Source organism: Pyrgilauda ruficollis, unplaced genomic scaffold (assembly GCF_017590135.1).
Source record: "Pyrgilauda ruficollis isolate IOZ18807 unplaced genomic scaffold, ASM1759013v1 scaffold95, whole genome shotgun sequence".
Classification (NCBI taxonomy): domain Eukaryota; kingdom Metazoa; phylum Chordata; class Aves; order Passeriformes; family Passeridae; genus Pyrgilauda; species Pyrgilauda ruficollis.
Window position 1 is genome coordinate 873,600 of NW_024531599.1, and position 22,285 is coordinate 895,884.

The 22,285-nt window shown below is 56.9% G+C and overlaps 1 protein-coding gene across 2 annotated transcripts in view; it reads right to left on the reverse strand.

Moving 5' to 3' along the window:
* NAV1 (neuron navigator 1) overlaps positions 1-22,285 on the reverse strand; it is a 73,803-nt gene that overhangs the window by 20,866 nt on the left and 30,652 nt on the right. For both annotated transcript variants that reach the window (XM_041489607.1, XM_041489606.1), the window contains exons 5-6: positions 9,111-9,213; positions 5,053-5,418 (exon numbers count right to left, since the gene is read on the reverse strand). In XM_041489607.1, coding sequence (XP_041345541.1) covers positions 5,053-5,418; positions 9,111-9,213 — 469 coding nt within the window. The remainder of the gene's footprint in view (positions 1-5,052; positions 5,419-9,110; positions 9,214-22,285) is intronic.

Consider the following 22,285-nt stretch of genomic DNA (forward strand, 5'->3'; position numbering starts at 1 on the left):
ATGACTCAGCTTGGTTGTGAAATTCCTATTTTTCCTGTTGTCTGGATGAGCTGGTGACCTCGGACACCTCAGTCCATAGTGGCCAGGCTCCTCCACAGGCACATGGTAAAGCCAGGTCTTGAGGTCCCCAGATGGCATGCAGAGAGGGTTTGGGTCAGATTCTCCCCAGCAGCTTTCCCCAGGGCACATGGGTGTGTGAGGTCCAACCCTGCGCTCGGCTCTGCCCTGTGTCCACATCCAGCCTCATCAACAAGCCTCAGGGGCCAGCAGCTTCCTGCATCTTGGCCATGCACTGACTCCCAGGTGCCCTGTACCCCCAAGCCTCACAACCCCAGTATTCCCTTCCCAAAACATGCCTCATGCAGCCACTGTCACATCTCCAGGGGCCAGGGATCAGCACTGGGTGCCTCAACCCAAACCCCAAAGGACGGAATTGCTAGAAAGCAGTACACAGGAAGGCGCTTCAGTGGTGCTGATGCCCAGTGAGGTCCTGGGGCCCCTTTCTGGGAGCGTCCCCTGTACCCAGCTGGCGGGAGGAGCTCGCCAAGCCCAGCACGCGGCGCAGCCCAGCAAATATTTATACAACAATGCTCCCTGGCCAGCCAGGGTCCCACACACACGCCAGGCCACGTGCAGGGCCACAGCCATGCCCCACGGGATGTCCCTGATGAGGAATGACTTCATGGGCTCACTGGGACAGGACATGGGGTCATCCTGGACTAGCCAAAGTGGAGCAAGGGGCGTTCGAGGGAAGGGAGCAGGCTCCAGCGCCAGTCCTGCTTGGAGCAGGAGGAGGGCGGCCGCTCCCCTGCTGCTCCTGCGGAGCAGAGCCAAACATCTGCTCCCGCCTACGGGCTGCGCCGAGCCCGAGGAGCTGCGAGGAAGCCGGAGCCAGGCCAGCCAGAGCGCAGCGGGTGTCAGCTCCAGAGCATCCCTCCTGGGAGGATGCTGCTGGCAGCCCCCAGCTCTGCTGGAGGGGACCACAGGCTCTGCAGTTCTTGGCTGCCAGCAGCACCATCACAGTGACCTGGGACGGTGCCTGGGGTGTGCCGTGGGCTAGCAGCATGCCCTGCGCTCCCAGTTCCAAAAGCTGCTGCCTCAGCTCCATTTCATGCCCACAAGCAGAGTCAGGGAAGTACCCAGCTCATGAGGGTGCAGATGCTGCCACTGCTGAGGTGGAATGCAGTGCTGCCTCCCCTTCTACCTCCAACAAATGAGATGCAAAAGGACATCCTGAAATCACAGCAGTCCCAGGGTCACACAAACATCCCCCCAGTGCTCTGGAAGCCCCAAGGGACATGCAGAGCCCCGGGGACTGGCTCCAGAGCTATGTCCCCACACTACAGCACTGCAGCACACACAGACCATCATCACTACTCCTGCAGCCACCGCAGCAGAAGGTGCTGACTCAGCAGCCAGCCCCACTAGCTCCCTCTGCACCCCATGAGCTCCTGACTGCAGCAAAGCCTTGCAGCATCCCACTCACTCCCACCATGACCCAGCTGGCACTAGGGAACACCCAGGGATAGTGCTGAGCCACTACTCAGGACACACCACATCAGGTCAGGTTCTGGGCACACCCGGCACGGGCAGGCACGCCAACACGTGGCCACACTGTGGTGGCACTGCTCAGACGTGCAGGACACGGCCAAAACAAAACCAGGCCAAACTCGGCTTGCACATCCTGCTCCATGCTCCTCACCACTGCCTGGTTCACATGCAGGTCTGCACACAAAGGCACCCACACCGTGGCTATGCAGACAGAGACGTCCCTGGGGAAGCTCCCAGTGGAGTGACCTTGGTGGGGTGACCTCCAGTGTTCAGGAAACAACCCCAGTCTGGATGAGTGGGAAAGCATCACAGGTGGCACCACACCCTTCCTGGAACTGGCCTCAGGGCAGGGAACAGCAAGTGGCTACTGAATAGTGGTGGGTGGGAACCAAAGATGATCAAGGAAGGGAGTAAATATGTTTTAGTGCTGGAGGAACAGCCCAAGACTGGGTGCTATCTCTGCACATGCCCTGCCCAGGCCGCAAGGACAGGTAGGACAGGGCAGGAGAGCAGCAGCATCCCTTCCATTCCTTCAGTCATCCCAGACATCCTGGTGGGTGGTCCCTGTGCCTGGTCCCTGCCCTGACGCAGTGCACAAGGAGGATATAGTGACTTTGGGAACAAAAGGTATGTGCTGCCAAACAGGGGCCCAAAGCAAGAGCTTTCCAGACCCTGAAACCAGCAGCAGGTAGAGAGAAGTGGCATGCCGATGGATGCAGGCACAGCTGGGCGAGGAGTCAGGATGCTGGTACATTTGGCTAACACGGGAATGCTGCTGGGGTCTCGGGTGTCCCCAGCCAATCCCTGCTCAGACCTGACCATCTCACTCCCTCTGTGAGCTGGGCCTCAAGTCCCCCACAGCCTCCTTGGCTGGGCTCACCCCAGCCTCCACCCAGCTGAACCCACCTCAATACCTTGCGGGCAGTCCCCTTGCCCCAGTCGTGTCACCTACCTCAGCGCTCGCTCCTTCCAGTCTGCTTCCCCGCCGAGCCACGGGGATGCCGGGGCGCATCCCACAGCCCCACACGTCTCCAGCAGGGACAGGGACGTGTCACCGCGTCCTCTGAGCCGTCTCTGACCTACTGCCCTACAAGCTGGGGCGTGCGCCGGCGCGGTGCAGGGGACGCTGCCCCGCGGCCCGGGCTGGGGGCTGCTGGCCCCATCTGCAGCACGCCGCTCCTGCCCGGTGCATTAGCAGCACCGGGAGATGGGGCCTGGGGCGGTGGTGGCTTTCTAGGTCAGAGCCAGCGAGGAGGCTGGGTGAGGGGCTGTGCTGGGTGAGGGGCTGTGCTGGATAAGAGACTGTGCTGGATGATGGAAGGCTGGATGAGGGGCTGCACTGGGTGAAGGGATGTGCTGGCTGAGTGGGATCTGGATGAGGGGCTGTGCTGGATGAGTGCTCCCAGCCAGCTCCTTATCTCATCTGGCTCTCAGTAGTAGGGAATGCTCCTGCTCTGCTTCCTGGGTTCTGCACCCAGAGTGTGCAGGCTCCTGGACAGGGCACCTCAGTGTACCCCAGCACCCAGCCAAAGGCATGCTCTGGGACAGAGACCCTGCCATGCTGCCCACTCTGGGAGACCCCCCCGAAGTCCTGCTGTGGGGCCATGGGGGATGAAGCTGTGAAGTTGTGTAGGTCATTACATGGCTCTGTGCCCACAATGACCCTGGTGAAATGGCTGATCCCCAGGAGATGCCCCTGCCGATAAGAGGGTCCTGTGCTGCCCTGGCTCACTCCTGCACCCTTCCTTGGGGAGGGTACCCAGTGCAGAACCCAGTCTGTCTCTGGCATGGCAGAAAACTCCAGGCACATCCAGGAATCCCCATGCTGGGGACTCTGCACAGGAACAGGGACTGTGGCACCTGGCCATGGCCCAGCTCACTGCAGCACTGACAGCCACACCAGGGGGTTGTGGTGCTGCCAGGCCCTCGCAGCGGCTCAGCCATGTAGGGATCCATCCCCAAAGCTTGTACCTTCCTGAAGGAGAAGTAAATTCTGCCCATAGCAGTGCAGGGCTGAGCTGTCCTGGGTCTCTGACCCTGCCCACACTCCCCCTTGCTCAGTGATTGATGAATACAAAGTGTTGCTCCAGTCACCCCTCCCAGCACTGCCTCTGAAGCCAAGGGCACCCCAAGGTTATCTGCCTGCATGATTAGCACCAAGATGAGACACGGAGGGAGATGGGGAACAGTGTACCCTTCGTCCCCACAACCAGCCCTGCTGCAGCCTCAGCCATGCAGGGCAGCACAAATCCACCCCACTGCCAATCACACCTTGCAATCCAGTGGCAGAATGTGGTGTCATGGGACCTATGGCTGCCAAGCAATAGGTTAAGATCTAAGGAGGGTCCGTGTTGAACCAGCACAAGGCTCCCTCATTCACAAGCACAGGGCAGCCCCCAAGGTCACATGCCCATGGGGAGGATGAGTCTGACATCCACAGTGTCACAGACACTCTCAGCCCACAGCTGGAGCACGCAGGGGCAGAAGCCAGCAGATAGCCAATGCTGTGTCACCTGCAACTGCAATAAGTGCCTACAGGCCATATCTAGGGAGCACTGGCCCCAGGAGGGGCGTGAAGACACAGGCTGTGCTCTATCCTGCACCAAACTGATGTGACTACAGCCACCCTGGGAGGGCCAAAGCAGCACTGTCAGGAGGCCAAATACCTCATCAGGCTCTGGGACAGCTCAAATGCCCAAGTTATTTATTTTCTGCTGTGCCGAAACAGGAAACCTCCAACATGTTCAAACCCTGGACTCTTGCCAGACTCAGGGGCACCTCAACAGTGCAGCAGGAGCTGGACACATCTGGCAAGAAAACATGAGCCCTGGGAGTGCTGGGTTGTGCCCATCTGGCAGGAGATGTCCCTAGCCCCATGGGTGGAGGGATGGAGGCTGATGGGGGTCCCAGAAGGAGGGACTCTGCTCAGCAGCACACCCTACTCCATGTGGAGTCATCCATCAGCAACGACACCTTGGTGCCCAGTTCTCACTGGGGTGCTGAGATCTGACCCAGCCTGTCCCACCATGGACCACCAGGAGTCTCACAGGACGTCCCCACAGTGCCTGGATCACAGGAAGCCACTCAGACTGTCTGGTGTAAACTGAAGAGCACTTCTGAAAGCAGCAGCATTCACCCCAGCAGGACTGTGGCTCAGGGCTTCTGCAGCTACAGGCCATGCACTTTTCTCAGCTCCCTGCTCCAGGAACACCCAGATCCAGATGGACACTTCCCATATGCTGAAAGAGCAGCTCATTCTGGCTCAGAAGCCCATTAGCCCGAAGAAGACCCAGCTGGCCCAGCACCACCAGCACTGCTAGCAGGGAAGCATCTCCTGGGATGTGGGGACATGATCCAGTCCTAACCAGACTGGCTGTAATCTATGTTCCACTCCATCCACCCCCACTGTGCCAGCTGTTCCCTCACTGCCAGCCGAACAGGAGCGGCTGAAACCTCCTGGAGAGCCCCAGTCTGGGCACGACGCCCCGCACGGGCACGTACCCCGTGGTGATGTCATCATCCTCCGTCAGCGTCTTCCCCATCAGATCGCTGTCACTCATGTACCCCGACTTCAGCTCCACATCGTCGCTGTCCAGCGCCTCGACCAGCTCCAGGCGGGAGATGTGGCTCAGCTTGCTGGGGCTGCGCATGGGCATGGTGTGCGAGTAGTGCGCTCGCTCCCCGTGCATGTACCAGCTCGGGGTGCCCTCGGAGCGGCACGTGCCCCCAACCGATGGCGCGTCCCCGGCCTGCAGGCGTGGGCTGGACTGCCCGTAGCGCCAGGACAAAGGGGAGGAGCGGTTGGAGAGGCTGGAGACGCTCCGTGGGTTGGCTTCATCACTGTCATAGCAGGTCATCTCGAGGGAGCTGTGGGGACAGGCAGTCAGGGAGTTAGGGCAGGGCACAGGGGGCAGTGGAGATATGTGCCCTGCCCTACCCCCCCCAGAACTGGGTCTGCAAGTGCTCAGATACCAAAACTGCCCATTTTGAGGCAGCCAGGCAAGGCTAGGGGCTCCCAGGACTGTGGTTGCAGGGATGCTGTCTGTCACTTCCATCTCAGGTGTCAAGGGACAGTCCCCTCCTTCCCTGCCTGGTGCCAGCCCAGTGTCCCACAGTCCAGAACCCGATGGGACATGCACTTTGCGGTGTTTAGTGATGCCCATGTCTCCCCAGGGACGGTGGAATAGGACATGGGGTGTGATGCAGGCTCTGTGCTCAAATCAATCTATAAAAGCAACACTCTATCACAGCCCTGTCCACCCACCTCGGAGCAGAGCCAGGGATGCCACCAGGCTGGTGGCAAACACACCTGGGAAAGAGATCAGCACCATTCTGGAGACTGGCTCCAGCCCCAAAATCCAGCCGTGCTGAACTCATCTAATAGGGCACCTTTAGTGGAAAGCCTGAACATGCTGACCTGTGTCTGGGCTGCTTCTGCTGAGATACTTCTCCCCCAGCACTTCAACATCTGCACCTCAAGATCACACCAGACCCAGGACAGGACAAGCTGGGGTGGTGGCACCGATCTCAGGGAATGTGACAGGGGGCTATGCCAGGGAGTGGAGGCTGTGAGTGAAAGGATGTGAGGGACAGACCTGGAACCAGTCCCTGCAGCAGCACCTCACACTGAACCCCTGTAGACTGAACCCTCAACATCTGGGCAGGAAAGATGACCCCAAGAGAGGGCTGCCCAGCCCCAGAGGCTGCTCACAAGCACAGTGCTCTGCAGCCAGCCCAGAGCCCACAAGCACTTCAGAAATGGGGAGTTCCATCACTCCCTGTGCCTCTCGGGGTGTATTTTGGGCAAACAGTGATTCTAAAACTAAATTTAGCTACGAGAAACTATTATTTCTTGGAGCAGCTCCTTGGGAACCCACAGTCCTCAAATTGGATCCAAACACTACTATCAGTAAATTATTCCCTAGCTTGGATTAAACGTTCCTGCAGGAGCACCCAAAGCCAAACCCAGGCTGCAGCACTGAATCTAAAACAGGGAACTACATAAAAAAAAACGAGGAAGTTTGTTAAAGCGGAACTAAAAGGGGCAGCTAAAAGGGTTTTGTTTTTGTCGGCAGCACAAAGGCTGTTTGAGGATGTGCTCCTGGCAGCTCAGAGCAGATGCCAACCATGTCTCTGAGGAGGAGGAACAGAAGCTTCACCTCGACTCCTGGGTTCAGTTCTGAGCCCCTCAGGACAAGAAAGACATTGAGGGGCTGAAGCGTGTCCAGAGAAGGGCAACAGGGCTGGGAAGGTGCCTGGAGCACCAGGAGCAGCTGAGAGAGCTGGGGGACTCAGCCTGGAAAAAAGGAGGCTCAGGAGTTCTGGCTCTCCACAACTCTCTGATGGGAGGGGGGAGCTGGGGAGGAGTTGGGCTTTGCTCCCAGGGAACAAGGGACAGGAAAAGAGGAAACAGCCTCAAGTTGTGCCGGGGGAGGTTTAGGTTGGATATTGGAGAAAATTTCTTTCCTGAAAGGGTGGTCAGGCACTGGCACAGGCTGCCCAGGGCAGTGGTGGAGTCACCATCCTTGGAAGTGTTTAAAAAACATGTGGATGTGGCTCTTGGGAACGTGGTGTAGTGGTGAACACGACAGTGCTGGGGAAGTGGTTAGACTTGAGGATTTTAGAGACTTCCTCCAAGTGTCCTCCAAGTGGCCAGTGAGTCTCCTCAGTGACTCTGATTTCATGATTCTCTAAGCCCCAGGGACGTTCATGCAGCCCAGCTGCCAGGAGTGCGGTGACATCTGTCAGGAATAACATTGTGCCCTAAGAAGGCAACAGCAAAGACTGAGCCCTCAGCCACTGGATGGAAGAACTCAGTGAGGGTAACAAGAGAAATCTGAGGAATAGTTTGTGGAATGAATAAAGAGAGGGCCCAAAGCAGCTACAGGACACCAGCAATGCAGGCACATCCAGAGGACTTGCAGATGACATCTGTATTGGACAGACTTGTAGGAAGTGTTCCCAAGAGCAGAATGAGTGGGTACGTGTGTAATTACAACGTACCAGGGAAGAGCTGACACAGCTTTGGGAAAGGAAAATCTGGCTCACAGCCGCAGAGGAGCTCCTGGAGGGATGCAGAGAGCTGCCGAGGCTGCTGTGGGCTACTGGAATAAAAAAAGCTTCCAAATAAATTCAGCTGTCATGGGATAAGAGGGAAGATCTTCACATGTTTAAGTCCCTCTGAAAGGGACAGGGGTAGGGATCCCTGGGCTATCCATAACCATTTTTCTCCATGGCAGGAAAGCAGCTGAGGCATCCACCATGTGATGTACTCACAGCTCATCAAAGAAAGGAAGTGATAGTGAAGAGTCAAATCCCACCAGCAATGCTAATTTAATCACCCTTAATGTGCTTGCCCTATTTTCCTAAGACCTGAGCTGAGAAGGATTTCTGAAGGAGCTGAGTGCTGGGGTGGGGAGGGGGGTGGAGTTTGACACTTTTCGTTTGATGAAAGTGAAATGAACACAACTAAGCCCTGCCATGAGCAGTGCTGGGCTCTGACCCAGCTCCTGCACTGAGCAAAGGGATGGCAGAGCTGTGATGGATCATTTCAGGAAATGGCCAGCTCAGAAAATACTGCTGTGGCCCCATGCAAATCCCACTGCCACAGCTCTCTGCTGCTCCTGGCTCGGAAAACATCCAGGAAGCACAGCAAGGGCATTTGAGGTCTAGACATTTCAGGGGATGAAGAGGGAGATCAAAGGGCTGCTTCATCCTGGACAAGGCTGGTTGAGGGCTGACACGGGAAGGTCTGTAATGGTGAATGGTGGGTGAAAGGTGGGAGGAAGCTGCTGCTGCTTTTTGTCCCTTCCAAGACAAAAAGCATGACCGAGGGAGACCACGAGGTGGCAACACACTCCAGGAGAAGGATGTTCCCGCATCCCTGCTTTCCCAACCAGCTGACACCCACACAACCTTGCAAATCCAGAGTGAAGCAGAAACCATGCAAGATCTCATGTGAGTGACCCAGGGGGACACAGGCAGTCCCAGACGTGTGTCAGAGCCCCCTAAGTACTCTGGTTGTCCACGCAGTGCTCACCCTGTCCCCATCCCCACCACTCCCTCGCTCCAGTCTGGGCAGGACAGCCCAGGGTACCCCCACCCTCTGCTCCTGGGCTCTGGCTGAGAGTTCCTCCATCATCACCCTACACAGAGCAGAAAAACTAAGTCTCACATAGGGATGGAACCTCTGGTGCAAACTGGACTAGGTACAGGTTATATATTCACCTCTGGTGGTCCATTCAGGGTCACCTGACCACTGGGAACAGACCTCGTCCCCCCTCTCTGCTCTGTCAGCTCCCCTCACTGCCACCACACCCCGACCTTTACTGTCCCAGAGCACTTTCGGGGACAGGACTCTGCTGCAGCACTACACGACACCCCATGGATCTGAGGGCTTCTCTCCAAGCCTCCATGCACAGGGTCCCCAGGTCACAAAGCACCACTGATTCCCTTCCACCCACATGGCCCTCACCAGGAGCAGAGCTGCTTCCCATCTGCCCCAGGAAGGAGACTGACTGTGGGGAAGGGGCGGGGGGGCTTCAGTTCTGGGGCCTCACCTGTGAGACACCTGAGAGCCCTTGAGGCTGGACATGGTCTCCTCCAGGTTCTGACGTAGGTCCAGCACATTCTGCACTGTCCTCTTCCTCTGGGACTCGGGGTCTGTGGAGAGACAAGGTGATGGCTTTAAAGGTGATGGATGGATGGATGGATGGATGGATGGATGGATGGATGGATGGAGCACTCCCCTGCCCATGGCCATGACCAACAGCCCTGGCTCTGCCCATCAGGAAGGGACAAGGCAAGTCTGTCACCAGACTGGAGCTGCAACACTCTGAAATGCCACTCCCAAGCACACAGCTGGGATGGTGATGTCTAGTCCAGAAAGGATGAGCTGGCAGAGACCAAGTGGGGCCACAGGACCCACACAGGTGACAGGAGCAGCAGTCCTGTAAGAATGTCCCCAAACCTGCCCCTGCATCCCCCAGGCCCCAGAGGTGCTCCAGCTTGGGAACATGGGTGCTGGAGGAGCATCACTTGGTGTGCAGCCAGTGGGACCGAGGGGATGTCGAGGGGCAGAGGACACTGAGACCCACTCATGAAGGAGTGGCTGCTTCTGTGCAGGGCTGGAGCAGCTGGTGGGACTGAGCCCCCACAGGCTGAGTATCCCTACCCTGGACTTCTCCATGTATACACACCCACATCATGGGTATGTACACACACACAGAGCCATGCACCCCCCAAAATGCACACGAGCACATGCATCTACCCACATCACAACCACTTGTGCACATGTGTAGATATATACAGGCAGGTCCACAAACACTTACACACACCTGCACACACAAACGTGTGCACACTGTCCAGAGACACCTGCGTAGATGTATAAGAACACAGACACCTGCACAGAGGAGGGGGTCACTCCTGGCACAGCCCCAGCAGTGCTGTGGGCTCGGTGCCATGGCTCCAGCTCTGAGTCCCTGTCCCATTCACATGCACCCCAGGCACTAACAGCCGTGCCACTGCGGCTTTGATCCCTGATTTCAGCCTTTCAGCTGCAGCCTGCCACGGATCTGCAGTGACAGCAGGCGTCAGGGACATGGGATGTGGCTCCTCCTAACGTAACGTGGCAACCAGCGCTTCAGGATTTGCAACGGTACCGGCACCATGTGAACTGCAGGGACAGGGGGATGGGGGACACTGACAGCACACACCCCCGCTGCAGGGACATGAGGATGGGGGACACCGCCAGCACCCACCCCAGCAGCTCCCCACAAAGGCACAGCCACATGCCAGTGCTCAAGCAGGGCTCCTTGCATGTTCCTTGTCCCCATCACACTCTGGCCACACCTCAGGCAGCACCCATGGGTGCTGCCCCGTCCCCAAGCTCCCTTTGCCCACCTGCCTGGGCAGGAGCACCTCAGACCAGTGAAGCGGCCCTGATTTACACATGAGCCTGGAAGGGGGTGACAAGCAGGAACAGCCCGATGAGACGGGTTCAATGAAGCAGGTTAAAGTCAGTTGTAGATGAGGCAAAAGGGCCGGTGAGCCCACAGGGCACCCAACGTGGCCAGCCACATCAGAGCATAAGGACACCCATCCCTGCATGTGTCCAATCACCCCAGTCCAGCTCCCAGAACCTGGCTCAACAGGACACAAGTCATTATTAACTCATTATTAAAATCTCCATTGTAGAGATTAGAGGAGTTAATCAAAGGCACAGAAGCTCCAAGTGCATGTTCCAATGGCACTGACCCACATCCCCAGCTTCACCATTGCACCAGTGGAGGAGTTAATCAAAGGCACAGAAGCTCCAAATGGTCCCCAAAGCCACAGGATGGGGATGCACAGGCAGTACAGGAGAGGGATGCAGCTGAGGCGGTTGCACACATGGAATGAGGGTGCAGGAGAGGTTCAAGAGGCCCTCAGTGCTGAAGGGTGACCCACCTTGCTCTGCAGCCAGGACAAGGGGACACCATGCCTGTCTGGTGGGGCAAGAAAGGATCATGTTTGCACCTCAAAGCTGCAAGGTCCTGCCCTCAAGTTGCCTGCAAAGATGGATTTTCAGGCTTGAAACTGCAGGGCAGGAACCTGTGGCCAGGTCCCAGGCTGTCACACTGCAGTGTGTAGGGCAATGACAGATTTGGGCCCCTTGAACCTCAGGGAACAGCAATACAAAACCTACCAATGTCCCCAGGTGGGTCTCCATGCAGGAAAGGACCTGGCACCTTCAGCTCCTTCACCCTGGCCCCATTCAGTGGGTGCTGTCATCCACACCCAGCTCCTGCAGCCAGAGAAGGTGGCACGCACACCCCAGCAGTGCCAAATCCCTGCATGCTGGGTCAGGACACAGTGGGACGGGATGAAGAGTCACTGTTGTCCCCTGGCGCCAGCAGTGGCTCCCACCCTGCCAGCTCGGCAGCGTGCTCCTCCTGGGCATGGCTCCCTCCCAAAACCCTGTCTGCCTCCCCCATGGCCACCCGCAGCCGTTCCCCTGGGCACGGAGCCAGCAGGGCTGCTCCAGCCATCCCAGTCCAAGGAGCAGTGGGGCGAGCCTGCGCTGTGTCCCCAGCTGCCCCGACTGAGGGGCCGGCACAGGGGCACCACCTCCCCTGCACTGCTCTGCTTCTGGGGCACCAATGGCAATAAGCAGCATCCCAGGGCTCAGGGACAGGAATTCAAGGGCAATGGCACCAACCCACACCCCCAGCCTCATCCATTGCCCCATTCATCATCCATGCCTGGATGAGATCACTCCAGTTTTTGGGTGACAGTCCAGGTCACTCTAGACTCCAGGGAAAGCAGCAGCTCTCACCCTGGAAAGGGCCAAATTTGGGCTCACCCACCTCTGGCACACACCCTGCTGCCAGCACTGAAGTGCCACCATCTGCCCCCACAGTGCTGTCCTGGTGGTGACACAGGGACTCCCGCAGCCTGTTCCCCAGGGGCAGCAAGGGGCCAGGGGCTGGCTCGGAGCTCACCGAGTCACCGCATGCCAGAGCTGAGTCGAAACCGGAGCCACTGGGAGAGGCCGAAGTGTGGGAACAGCAGGAGAGTGCTGGATTCCTCCCCACATCGATTTAGTAAGCTTGTGCAGCCAGATGTTTCCAGCTGCTGGAGCACAGAGCAGCAGAGAAGGCTCAGCCCATGCCATGGCGGGGTCAGTCAGACCCCAGCAGCTATGGCTGGGATGTGTTCCGCAGCAGTCCCCACTCCACTGGAGCTGCAGGCTCAGAGACTGATGTCTCCCTGCCCCAGCCCCAGGCTGGCCTACAGCCCCCCAGCAGATCCCACTGCTCTCACAGGCTCTGACCATCCTGCTATTACAGAGGGAAGGGAGTGCTGCCTCTGGCCTTTTGCCCCCCATTCTGACCATGCACAGGGCAGCCATGAGATGCAGCCACTGTCTCCAGGCCCTGCACTGGGAGGTCACCAGAGCCCATTGCCCAAATCACTTGCCCCTGTGCCAGGCTGGCTCTCACTTGCCTATACCCTCTGCTGTGCTTGAGCAACTCTCACTCAGCTGAGAGTTCTCACTCAACACTCATTTCTCAACTGAGCCCTTTCAGTGCCCTCTTCAACATCAGCAAATATGATATAGCTCCACTTGGCACTCGAGGAAACTGAGGCAGGAAGCCTCAGCCCACTCGCAACCACCCCCTCACTTGCAGCACTCCCTGGCATGGCTTCCAGCGCTGACCACCACATTACACACACTCAGCAACCTGGCACTGTGGGGGCCTGGCCCCAACCCACACAGTGCCCATCACCCCCATCTCCTGCCTGGCCAAGCTGGGGCAGCAGCAGGTACCATCACCACAAGAAGGAGCATCTGCAAAGTGGGATACAGAGGCAGCCAAGGAGGAGGAAGAGGAGGAGGAAGGAGGAGAGAGCTGTGCTGGAATGGCTGGCTAAGGGCACAGCACTGTTTGCTGTGAGTCTGACTGTGACGGGCAGCACAGAACCATGGCTGGACAAGGCCGGGGAGCTCCAGGCTGTGCTCATGTCCAGCTCTCCCTGCCACCTCCCAGAGCAAGCAGCGGTGGCTCCTTTGTCCGCGTGTCGAGGTGCAGCCCCAGACCCACAGCCGGGTGCTGCCGACGTGGCCAAGTACGTCAAGGAATGAGGAAATAATCAACTCCAAATGGCTCTGACAGCTCATTTCAAAGAAGCATGTGGCCACCAGCTCCCGCTGGAGAGAGGCAGAGCTGCACCCGAGGGACACGTGTGCCCCATGTGCCTTAGCATAGAAACTCGTGTGTGTGTGTGCGTGTGCTTGTGTGTGTGTGTGTGTTTGCATCATTCATGTGGAGGCCACATGGCAGCAAAAGCCTGCAGAAAGATGCATGTCTGCAGGAGCGTCACCTATGGCTGTAACCTTGCACATGTGTCCACGTGTCCATATGGGCAGTGGGACAGCAGGACATGATATCAACACTGGCACAAGGGTGCCACACTTGCATGGGTGCACCGTCTGCACTCAGCATGAGCATGGCACTCACACCTGTGTTTTCTTGGCCCCCATGGCCCAACTGGTCTCATTTCAGAGGATCCAACTGGGAAAGGACTCCTGTTGGCCCAGTAAAGATTTCAACAGCAAGCAGGAATTCATCGGGAAAGACTGCGTGGTGCTCCTGAGTCATTCTGGTGGGCCCCTATTACACAGTAGCTGTCACGAATTTCCCCAGGCTGGAAAACATTTCTAACTGCTTGCTCAATTTCTTCCAGCGCATTGAAAAATCCACTAATAAACTCTGCAATAAAACCCATTCTCATGGGGCTGTGAGCCTCCTCTGGCCCCGCTGCACTCCCTGGCTCCACGAACCCTTGAGCAGACTCACACTGTTCCCTCCATCTGCACCAGTCCCTGCTCCCAGTCCTGTTTGTGAATGAATCAGCACAGGCAGTGTTTTGTTGGTATTTTTCTTGAAAACCTTCCACTCTGGCACTAGGAGACCACCTGAGGGGAAACCCAACAGCCTGAGCTCAGTGTGAACCTCACTGAGCACCATGGGTTCCTCACTCACACCCCGCAGCCTGCAACTCCATCACCAGCATCTGGGTGTGCCACCAGCAGAGTCTTCCTGAATGGAGTAAATGGCTTTATCTTGCACTATTACATCCAGTTCTGATTCCCACTCCTGGATGGCTGGGCAGGGTGATGGTCACAACCTGCAATCCTTCTCTTTGGGGCTTAACTGTCTTTTTTCCCCCAACAGCTCCCAAACAGGCAGGATGAGCAGTGGAGATGGCTAACAGGGCTCTGTGGGGTGACTGCCAAGTCTGCAGTGTCAGCCTTGTTTTCCATCTCAAGCCCCATCCCTTCAATTCCGACATGCTCCCACCAAGAATGTACCAGTAGCCCCAAATCACCCCTATTTCTCTGGAGATGTCCCAGGGCACCCAAGCTGGGCAGAACATGTCTTCCACACTTGCTCAGTGCCCTGGAAAAGCACCACACTCTTTCCTGCAAACCTGTTGTCCCACCCAGAAGGTAGCAGGTACATTAGCACTCCTGGTTTTATTACTTTCATTGGTGTGAGCAGAGAGCTGCCTGCCAGCTCTGCATCCTCTGCCTCAGCGTCAGGAGAGGGGCAGGGACAGGGCCACCCAGCACCCTGGTAATGGGGTACCGGGGTACCTGGACAGCTGACTGGTGTTCTGCCGACCCCAGGCAGATGGATGGGGAAAGCCTGGCTACCATACCCTGAAAGACAGCAGCAGCCCCTCAGCTGGTGGAGTTGGAGGTGCTATTCCCCATGGACACGGAAGCACAGCCTCCTGCCACTGGTGACGGTGATGTGCAGGGGAAGCTGCAGATACCTGAGGGCCCCACCTGTGACTCCACCAAGGCAGGCTGGCCTCTGCACATGGTGCTGCTCTGCACGTAGCCCTGCAAGGCGGTGGGAGGAGGCTGGACACAGCCCAGCATGTGCTGCACTTGCCCTTGGCTGAGGGAAGAGAGCCAAGAACAAGTCTTGGGGGACACAATGGGTTACAGTGGGCAAGACTGTGGGGGTAGCATGTGTCCTGCAGAGCCCAAGTCCCCCAAGGAGCACCTGCCCTGGCAGAGCCAGAGCCAGAGAGGTGACAGGGCTCCGACTTGGCACAGCCACCCCACGTCTCACATGTTGGTGGACCCTTCTTCAAAATGACATGGCCCTGCGGGAGGCTCCAATGGTGGCTGCAGAGGGGGAGGAAGCCAATTCCCTACCTGCACTCACTGCCTCTATCATTGCTCCCCACCAGTGTAGTCGTCATCTCAGCCATCATCACCTCCACCATCCCCATCACTGCCAACATCCCCACACTGCAGTCATCATCACCATCACCATCCCCATCACTGCCAACATCCCCACACTGCAGTCATCATCACCAGCATCAACCCCATCACTGCCAACATCCCCACCACCGCCACCAGTGCAGGTGGGGGCAGCCCCACACTGTGGGAGGGGGCCACCATCTCCCTCCTGGCAGGTGAGAGCAGACAATAAGCAGCTGTGCAGCAATGACAGGCTGGGACTTGAGCCGAATCAGCACTTTAGGGGTGATCGTGGCTGCTAAGCCTTGCGAATCACTGCTCATAACAAGGGCAGGGCTGAGAGACCTGGAGCCTGGACCCCGTCTGGCTCCAGTGAGCCAAGCTTTTAAAAGGGATTCAGACTTTCTCAGGCTAGAGCAGCCATAAATCTACTTAATTGGGTCTCTCCCATACACAAGTTTCCAAGTGAATCCACTGGAGAGATCCAGACTGGGCCTCCAGCCCATTTGTGGGTTATTCTTTCAATGGATGCTGTGCTTGGCCCCAAACCACCCCACCTGCACATCCAAACCACAGTTCCCTTTCCAGATACAGAGCCTCTAGCTGCTCCATGTCCCGGCATTCCACCTCTGTGCTGCCCTCTGCTCCTCTGTGCTGCTGAGCTGGGGGAGCCCAAAATACCCTGTGTTGGGACAGACCCTGCTTCTGCACAAGGCACTACTCATCCCAGAGCCACACCTGCCTCCAAAGCTGCTCCTGAAAGCATCGGAGGAGCTGGGAGCATCCCAACACCCCTGTCCCCAGCACCACAGGGCTCCAAATAATCCATGCAAATACTTGTGTAGCTTGGGAAGGAGTGGGATGGTAGGTTAACAGGCCAAATCCATGCTCCAAGGTATGCCTCGAGCCTCTGGCCACTGGCACACACAGCAGCAGTCACACACGGTGACATTAACTCCCTGCTGACAGCCCCAAGGCCTTGGGAACACGGAGACAGTGTCACCAGTGGTCACTGCACCTGGGATTTGTGCTAAGCTGACAGAGGAGGGTCAGACTGGTCACGCAGCACTCCATGCCTCAGTTTGCCCTGAAGCCTGCCGTTCTCCTCATGGCTCTGCATTACCAAGGTGTGCACGGCACAGCTGTGTCCAGCCTGGTTTCAGCACCCCAAACACCCAAACACAACACCTTTCCCGCAGCCACCAGCAGATGGTCAGGGCAATGCTGCACACCCTGCACAAAAAAAGCCAAAAAGTGGGGAAGAAATGGAAAAAAGCCCTAATTCCCCAGGGTGAGGCAGAACACCACAGCCAGGCCCCAGCACAGAGGCCTCGGAGCAGCCGGCAGCAGTGGGTTCACACTCCCCACGCATGACCAGACACAGGTTGGACATTGTGAAAATTCAAAATTCCAGATGGCTCTTTTTGGGTGGGTTTTTTTTTTTTTTTGCCTTGCCTCATTTCCAAGGCAACAAGACTCCCTGTCATCTGCCAGTTGCCATAGAGATTTCACCTGATTCTGCTTCAGCGGAAGAGAAAGCCAGGCTCCTCACTGCTGCAGGAGCCACGAGCCACGACCGCCTTCAAACTTACTGGGAAAAGCAGAGATAAATGGGGCTTTATATGAGGAAGGCAATGGGCTGATTCAGAGGATCAAAGGAAGGAACTGCGGGTTTCTATAGCACAAATCAGCCCTTCACTTAACTGCTTTGGTGCCCTCCAGATGTGCCCTGCATCTGGGGATGTCGCCAGCTCTCGCTCCAAGATTTGCCTGGTGGAGGAGGGGGGATGTGGGTGCATGGGGAATCCTGCACCCACTGCTTACAGTGTACCAAGGATCAATCCTGGTTCCCTGCAAGGAAGGGAGGGCACATGGCGTGTGCAGGTCACAGCCATGTCCTAACACCATAATGACCCTCCCTCACCGTGTACAGCCCTGCTCCAAAGACCCTGTGACCCAAAGAGCCAAGGGGAGGACAGGAAATGCAGGAGCAGCTAGGGAGGAGGGGATGCCCATGGGCTGTGCACAGCACGGCTTGGCTGTCATGGACATGGAGGTCAAGCACCACAAGCCCCCAGGGCAGCCCCATGCAGGCAGACACAGGGTATGTTCCTCATCAGCACTAATGCCATCCCAACAGCCCCATCACTGCTGAGGACCATCCATGGAGATGGTGTGGATGCATCCATACCCCGAGCCCAGGTGCAGCATGTGATTCACTCCCAGAGTCACCCTCACCCCAGGCCCCTGTGACAGTAGCCCTTGGACCCTCAGTCAGATGCCCCAGATGAGTAGATCTGAAGTCCCCCTGCCTGGGGCTCCCTATTGTTGATGATAATGAATCCCTTGAGCACAGGAGAAGGTTCCAGGCACTGGCAAGGTGCTCATGCGTGGCAGTCACCCCTGCGTACAAGAGGCCAAGGTCCCCACACTCCCTGCTGGGTGCCCACATCTGGCTGAAAGGGCATTTATCAGTCCCCAGAGCCTCTACCCTCCCCAGCCTGCATCCCTGCACCAGGGCCAGTGGAGAAGGGCCTGACTGGGCAGCTCTTGGCTCAAGTTGGCTCTGTTTTGTAGGAGAACAGTCATTAGCAGAGCCAAATTTCCCATTCCCAGCCAGAATACGGCCATGCTTGGGGAAGCTTTATATTCACACAGACAAACAACTCACATTTGCTTTTTAAGTGTTGGAATTGCACCCACTGGGACAGAGCGAACAGGGAGCCTTTTGTCCCCCTTGCCTTGTGACTGAGAGCTTTGTGCAGAGCAATGCGTTGCAAACATAATTCTCCCCGGCCTCAGCTGGGCTCTGGTAGACACTTGGTCTGTCTGTCCATCACCAGATCAGCCAAAGAGTCCTCATGTGTCTCCAGCAGGAATGCAAAATGTCCTCCCCAGCTTCCCTGGCAGCCTGTGGAGCTGCTCCACACTAAAAGATCAGAGACACTCAAATGGACCCAAAACACAGCTGGTGATGGGGGCTCTTCAACTCACAAGTACCTGGGGTGGGCAACCAGAGTGGCAGGCAGCTACAGGCAGCAGAGCTGGTCTCTGGGGTTACAGCTCGCCTGGATGCAAGGAAGAGCAGCTCTGAGCATGGAAAATCCCAGCATGGCACAGGCACAAAGGACAGCTCATCGTGAACCTCCAGAGAAGGTGCCCCAGCCACGCCCCAGAGTGGGCATCTCTGGAAACCTCCAGCCCACTCTGCCAAGCTCCTGAATATCAGAGCTGGCACTCACTAAGCTGTGAGCACCAGCAGTCCTCAGAGCTCTCACTCTGGAGAGGGACAAGGGACAGCTCTCCCAGAGTGGGACATGTCCTTGAGGCACCAGCTGAACCCCCATCTCAGCCCAGCAGTACCACTCAGGGATGAGCATCCTTCACTCCAGAAGAGGGAGATCCCGGAACAGCTGCTCCCCTCCAAACACTCAGCTTCAGGAAGAGGCTCAGCACTGCATGCACACTCTGGGCTCTCTGCAAAGCCTGGGGGATGCACACCACAAGGCTCCAGGTGACAGCAGGGCCAGACCCCAGGGTAGGTCATCAGACCTTGCATGAGAGGGTCCCTCAATAGCCCCATCGAGAGAAGAGACTGGGCAGGAGGCAGAGCACCTCGAGGGGCAAACCCAGCTTAACGAGTTCCAGGCTCGTTAGTAGATCTATTGTTACCACATCCCGCGGGAGGAGGGAGATAACACAGGCTATTTTTGCTTCCATCTGGGGAATCGTTTTCCTCCAACATGTACTGCCACGATGCTAATTTTTAAGGCTGATGATTAATTGATGTCAGGCTCATTATGGGGCCAACGGATCTCTCTTCCCTGGGAGCGCCAAGGACAGAGGGAGACGTGTTTTGACAGATGTCGTTGGAGCTGTGTGTGAGTGACGTCCTAACAACAGAGAAGAATAGGAGCTATTACCATGGAAAGCCCTGGAAATGGGAAGGGAAGTGCCTGCACGCGACCCCAGCACCCCTCCTCGAACAGCCCCTAATCAGCCCTTCACGCTCTGCCCCGTGGTTACCAGGGCTTTGCTCCGGAGATAAACGGTCTTTGTGCACACCCAGGGAGAATTGAATCTCCTGCCTGCAGCGAGGAGGGCTTGGCCTTTCTTCTCCCCCCTCCCCAGCCTCGCAGGAGGGCCAGGTGCCAAATTCACTCTGGCACCAGAAGCAGCAGCCTGCAGGGAGCCGGAAACAAGTCTGCTACACATATGATCACCAGGATCCCGCAAGGCTCGGGCTCCCCCTGCACCTGCGGTCCCTGGGCAGCGGGGTGCGTGAGCACTGCTGGGGTGCCTAGGGCTGCTGGTCGTGCCAGGCACTGGGCAAGGTTCACCCTGAAAATCGTAGCAGCATCTACAATAGCAGCCCAGGCAGGGCTGAAGACCAACATGCATATCACAGATTTTGGGGTCCCTTCAGTCTGCAGCATCAGCTGCCCAGGTGATGTTCACCCCAAAGCAAATCCCCCATACCCTCCCAAAGATGGAGCTGTGTGCATGCTGAGTGGCAGAAGGATTTCTTGAAGAGGGTGCCATGGCTCTTACACCAACACAATGACCTCCTGCACACTCCAGGTCTCCCATGCCCCCTGCCCAGAAGCGGGATGAGGCATCCTGCTAACTCAGTGGAGAGCATGGGGTGAACCTGATCAGTGCAGATGATCTCCCCTGCCTGCTGTGCCAGCTCCCCAGGGCCACCCTCACTGAAGGCAGGGGGTACAGAGCATCATGCCCTGACACAGCTCTCAGCTTTCTCCCCTCCTGACCAACATTGCCACTACCTCTGCTGGCCTTGTTACCTGCTCCTCCAAACTTCCCTGGGAAAAGTACCTAACCCCAGGAGCAGGACCAGCCCCATGTCTCTCTCCATCCTGGGGGCTCCACACCCAGCACCCAGGACTCCATCCTGCTGCCCCACAACAGTGCCTCACATCCCTGTGCCAGGGACATGCTGGGTGTGTGCTGGGGAGCTCAGCAGCAGCAGTCTCCCGCATCCATACTCAGACAAATTCGACACCAGCTCCAAAGGCTGCACTGCCAATCTGCCGGCAGTGTTATTACAAACTTGTGTTAATTGCTGCACAGTGCCTCGAGCATCCTTCACAGGGGGAGGGATGCAGATAAACTGTCTATTCTTAGTACTGATGGTTCCCCACTCCTGGTGCCAGCCCACACCATCCTCCAACTGCTTCCAGACCTGCTCCCTCTCTTGAAGTGCACTCGGAGAGTCCCCACCACCAGGGACAGGTTTTCTTGAGCAGCAGTTGTGCTTTTCCCACTAAAGGTGATTTGCAGAGAAGGAAGGTCCTGTCTCCTTCAGGAAATCTATTTGTGCCACAGGAGGGAAGGACATGCTTGGGACCAAAAAGCTTTGTGGGAGCCACCACTTGGTCCTTACCCAGGTGCCCCAGGGGCTGGGGGCTGGCATGGAGGAAGTGCGCTTTACCTCCACCACCCGCATTAGTGGGTGAAGGGATGCTGACACACTCTACAATTCTGTGCAAAGAGCTGCTGTTCCACCTACAACTCCAAATTTCACTGGGGGCCTGGCAGTACATGGGATGGACAGGGTGGAAAATGCACCCAAACAGGCACCAGTGCCAATCAGAGGGATTTCAGTGTAGCCTCTGGACTTTCCCCTGTGCAGCTCCTGTGGCTGTCCTCACTATGCACCTGCCAACACCAGGGGCTGAATGACATGTGATGACAGCAGCCATGAGCCTCTGGGCACAATGGGAGAGCAGCCACTCACCTCTGGACCCCACACACTGACAAGCCCCATCCCCTGCAGGCTGCAGGATCCCTTTAAGCATGCCGAGACCACACGGAGTTACAGCCCCAACTTGGACAGTTGGGATCTCCAGCCAAGCTCGAAACAATGCCATTCCCTGAGCTGTCAAAGCGCCAGCGCACACCGTCCTGCAGGCAGACCCTCCTGGGAGTGCCACGCTTCAAGGATGGCGCAGAGGGGTCCCTGGCAGCACTGCAGCTGGGATTTATCTCCTCTAAGAATATCTCAGCTCCATGCAATGGCTGCCTGCACAGCACAAGCCCTCTTCGCCGTGGGAAGCAGCTCTGCAATGTGCTTTGAGCTCTTCTCCCCATATTTGCTCCGGGGGCCTGTCCAAGCACTGACGATGCACAGCCCAGAGCCACAACTGCTGCAAGAGAAGCGAGCCAACACTACAGCTTGGGGGGAAAGCATCAGCCAAAAGTCACTCAAACAAGGAAGCAATTTGTCTTATTCTGGCTACACTCCCTTGAAAAAGCAGCGCAGAGCAGGGAAATCAGGATCACGTGCGGCACACTGACCGAGCACCCACCGCAGCAGCAATGGGGAGCGTTCACACCAGGAGCCTGACAGATAGAACAGAATAGGGGAAAAAGGATGGAAAAAGAAATTCCACGTGACCCCTCGCTCGATCCAAGGCAGACACCACATCCAACAGTTCAGAATATGAAATACGCACAATGAGCTCCAGTGAGTAATTAATCCCTTCAGGAACACTGTAAGTGATTGCAGACAGCTTACCAAGAAAAAAAAATTGGAAAGTCATTGAAAAAATTACCACAAAGTGTTTCTTTTTCTTTTCCAGCCTGAAATACAATGAGATCTGCAAGGAGCCCTCTCTGCTCTGCACAGTGTGACCGCAGTGGATTTCCAACAACCAGCTGGTTTTCCAACAACACTCAATCTACCTGCCAAGGTGAAAATTGTGAGAAACCAACCCGGCCTGACGAAGGCGGCAAGAATGGTTGGTCCCAGTGCTGGGCCCTGACCTTGGCGTCAGTGGGACATGGCGGAGGGACGTTTCTGGAGGGACATGGCATGGCACAAAAAGGTGTCCATGATATCTCACAACTTCATCAGTGATTCAAACACTCCAGATGACTTTCGCAGGTCAGAGCTTGGCTTATGGAGCAGGACAAGCCCTCCTGGTAACGGGATTTGGGCTCCCTGGTGAT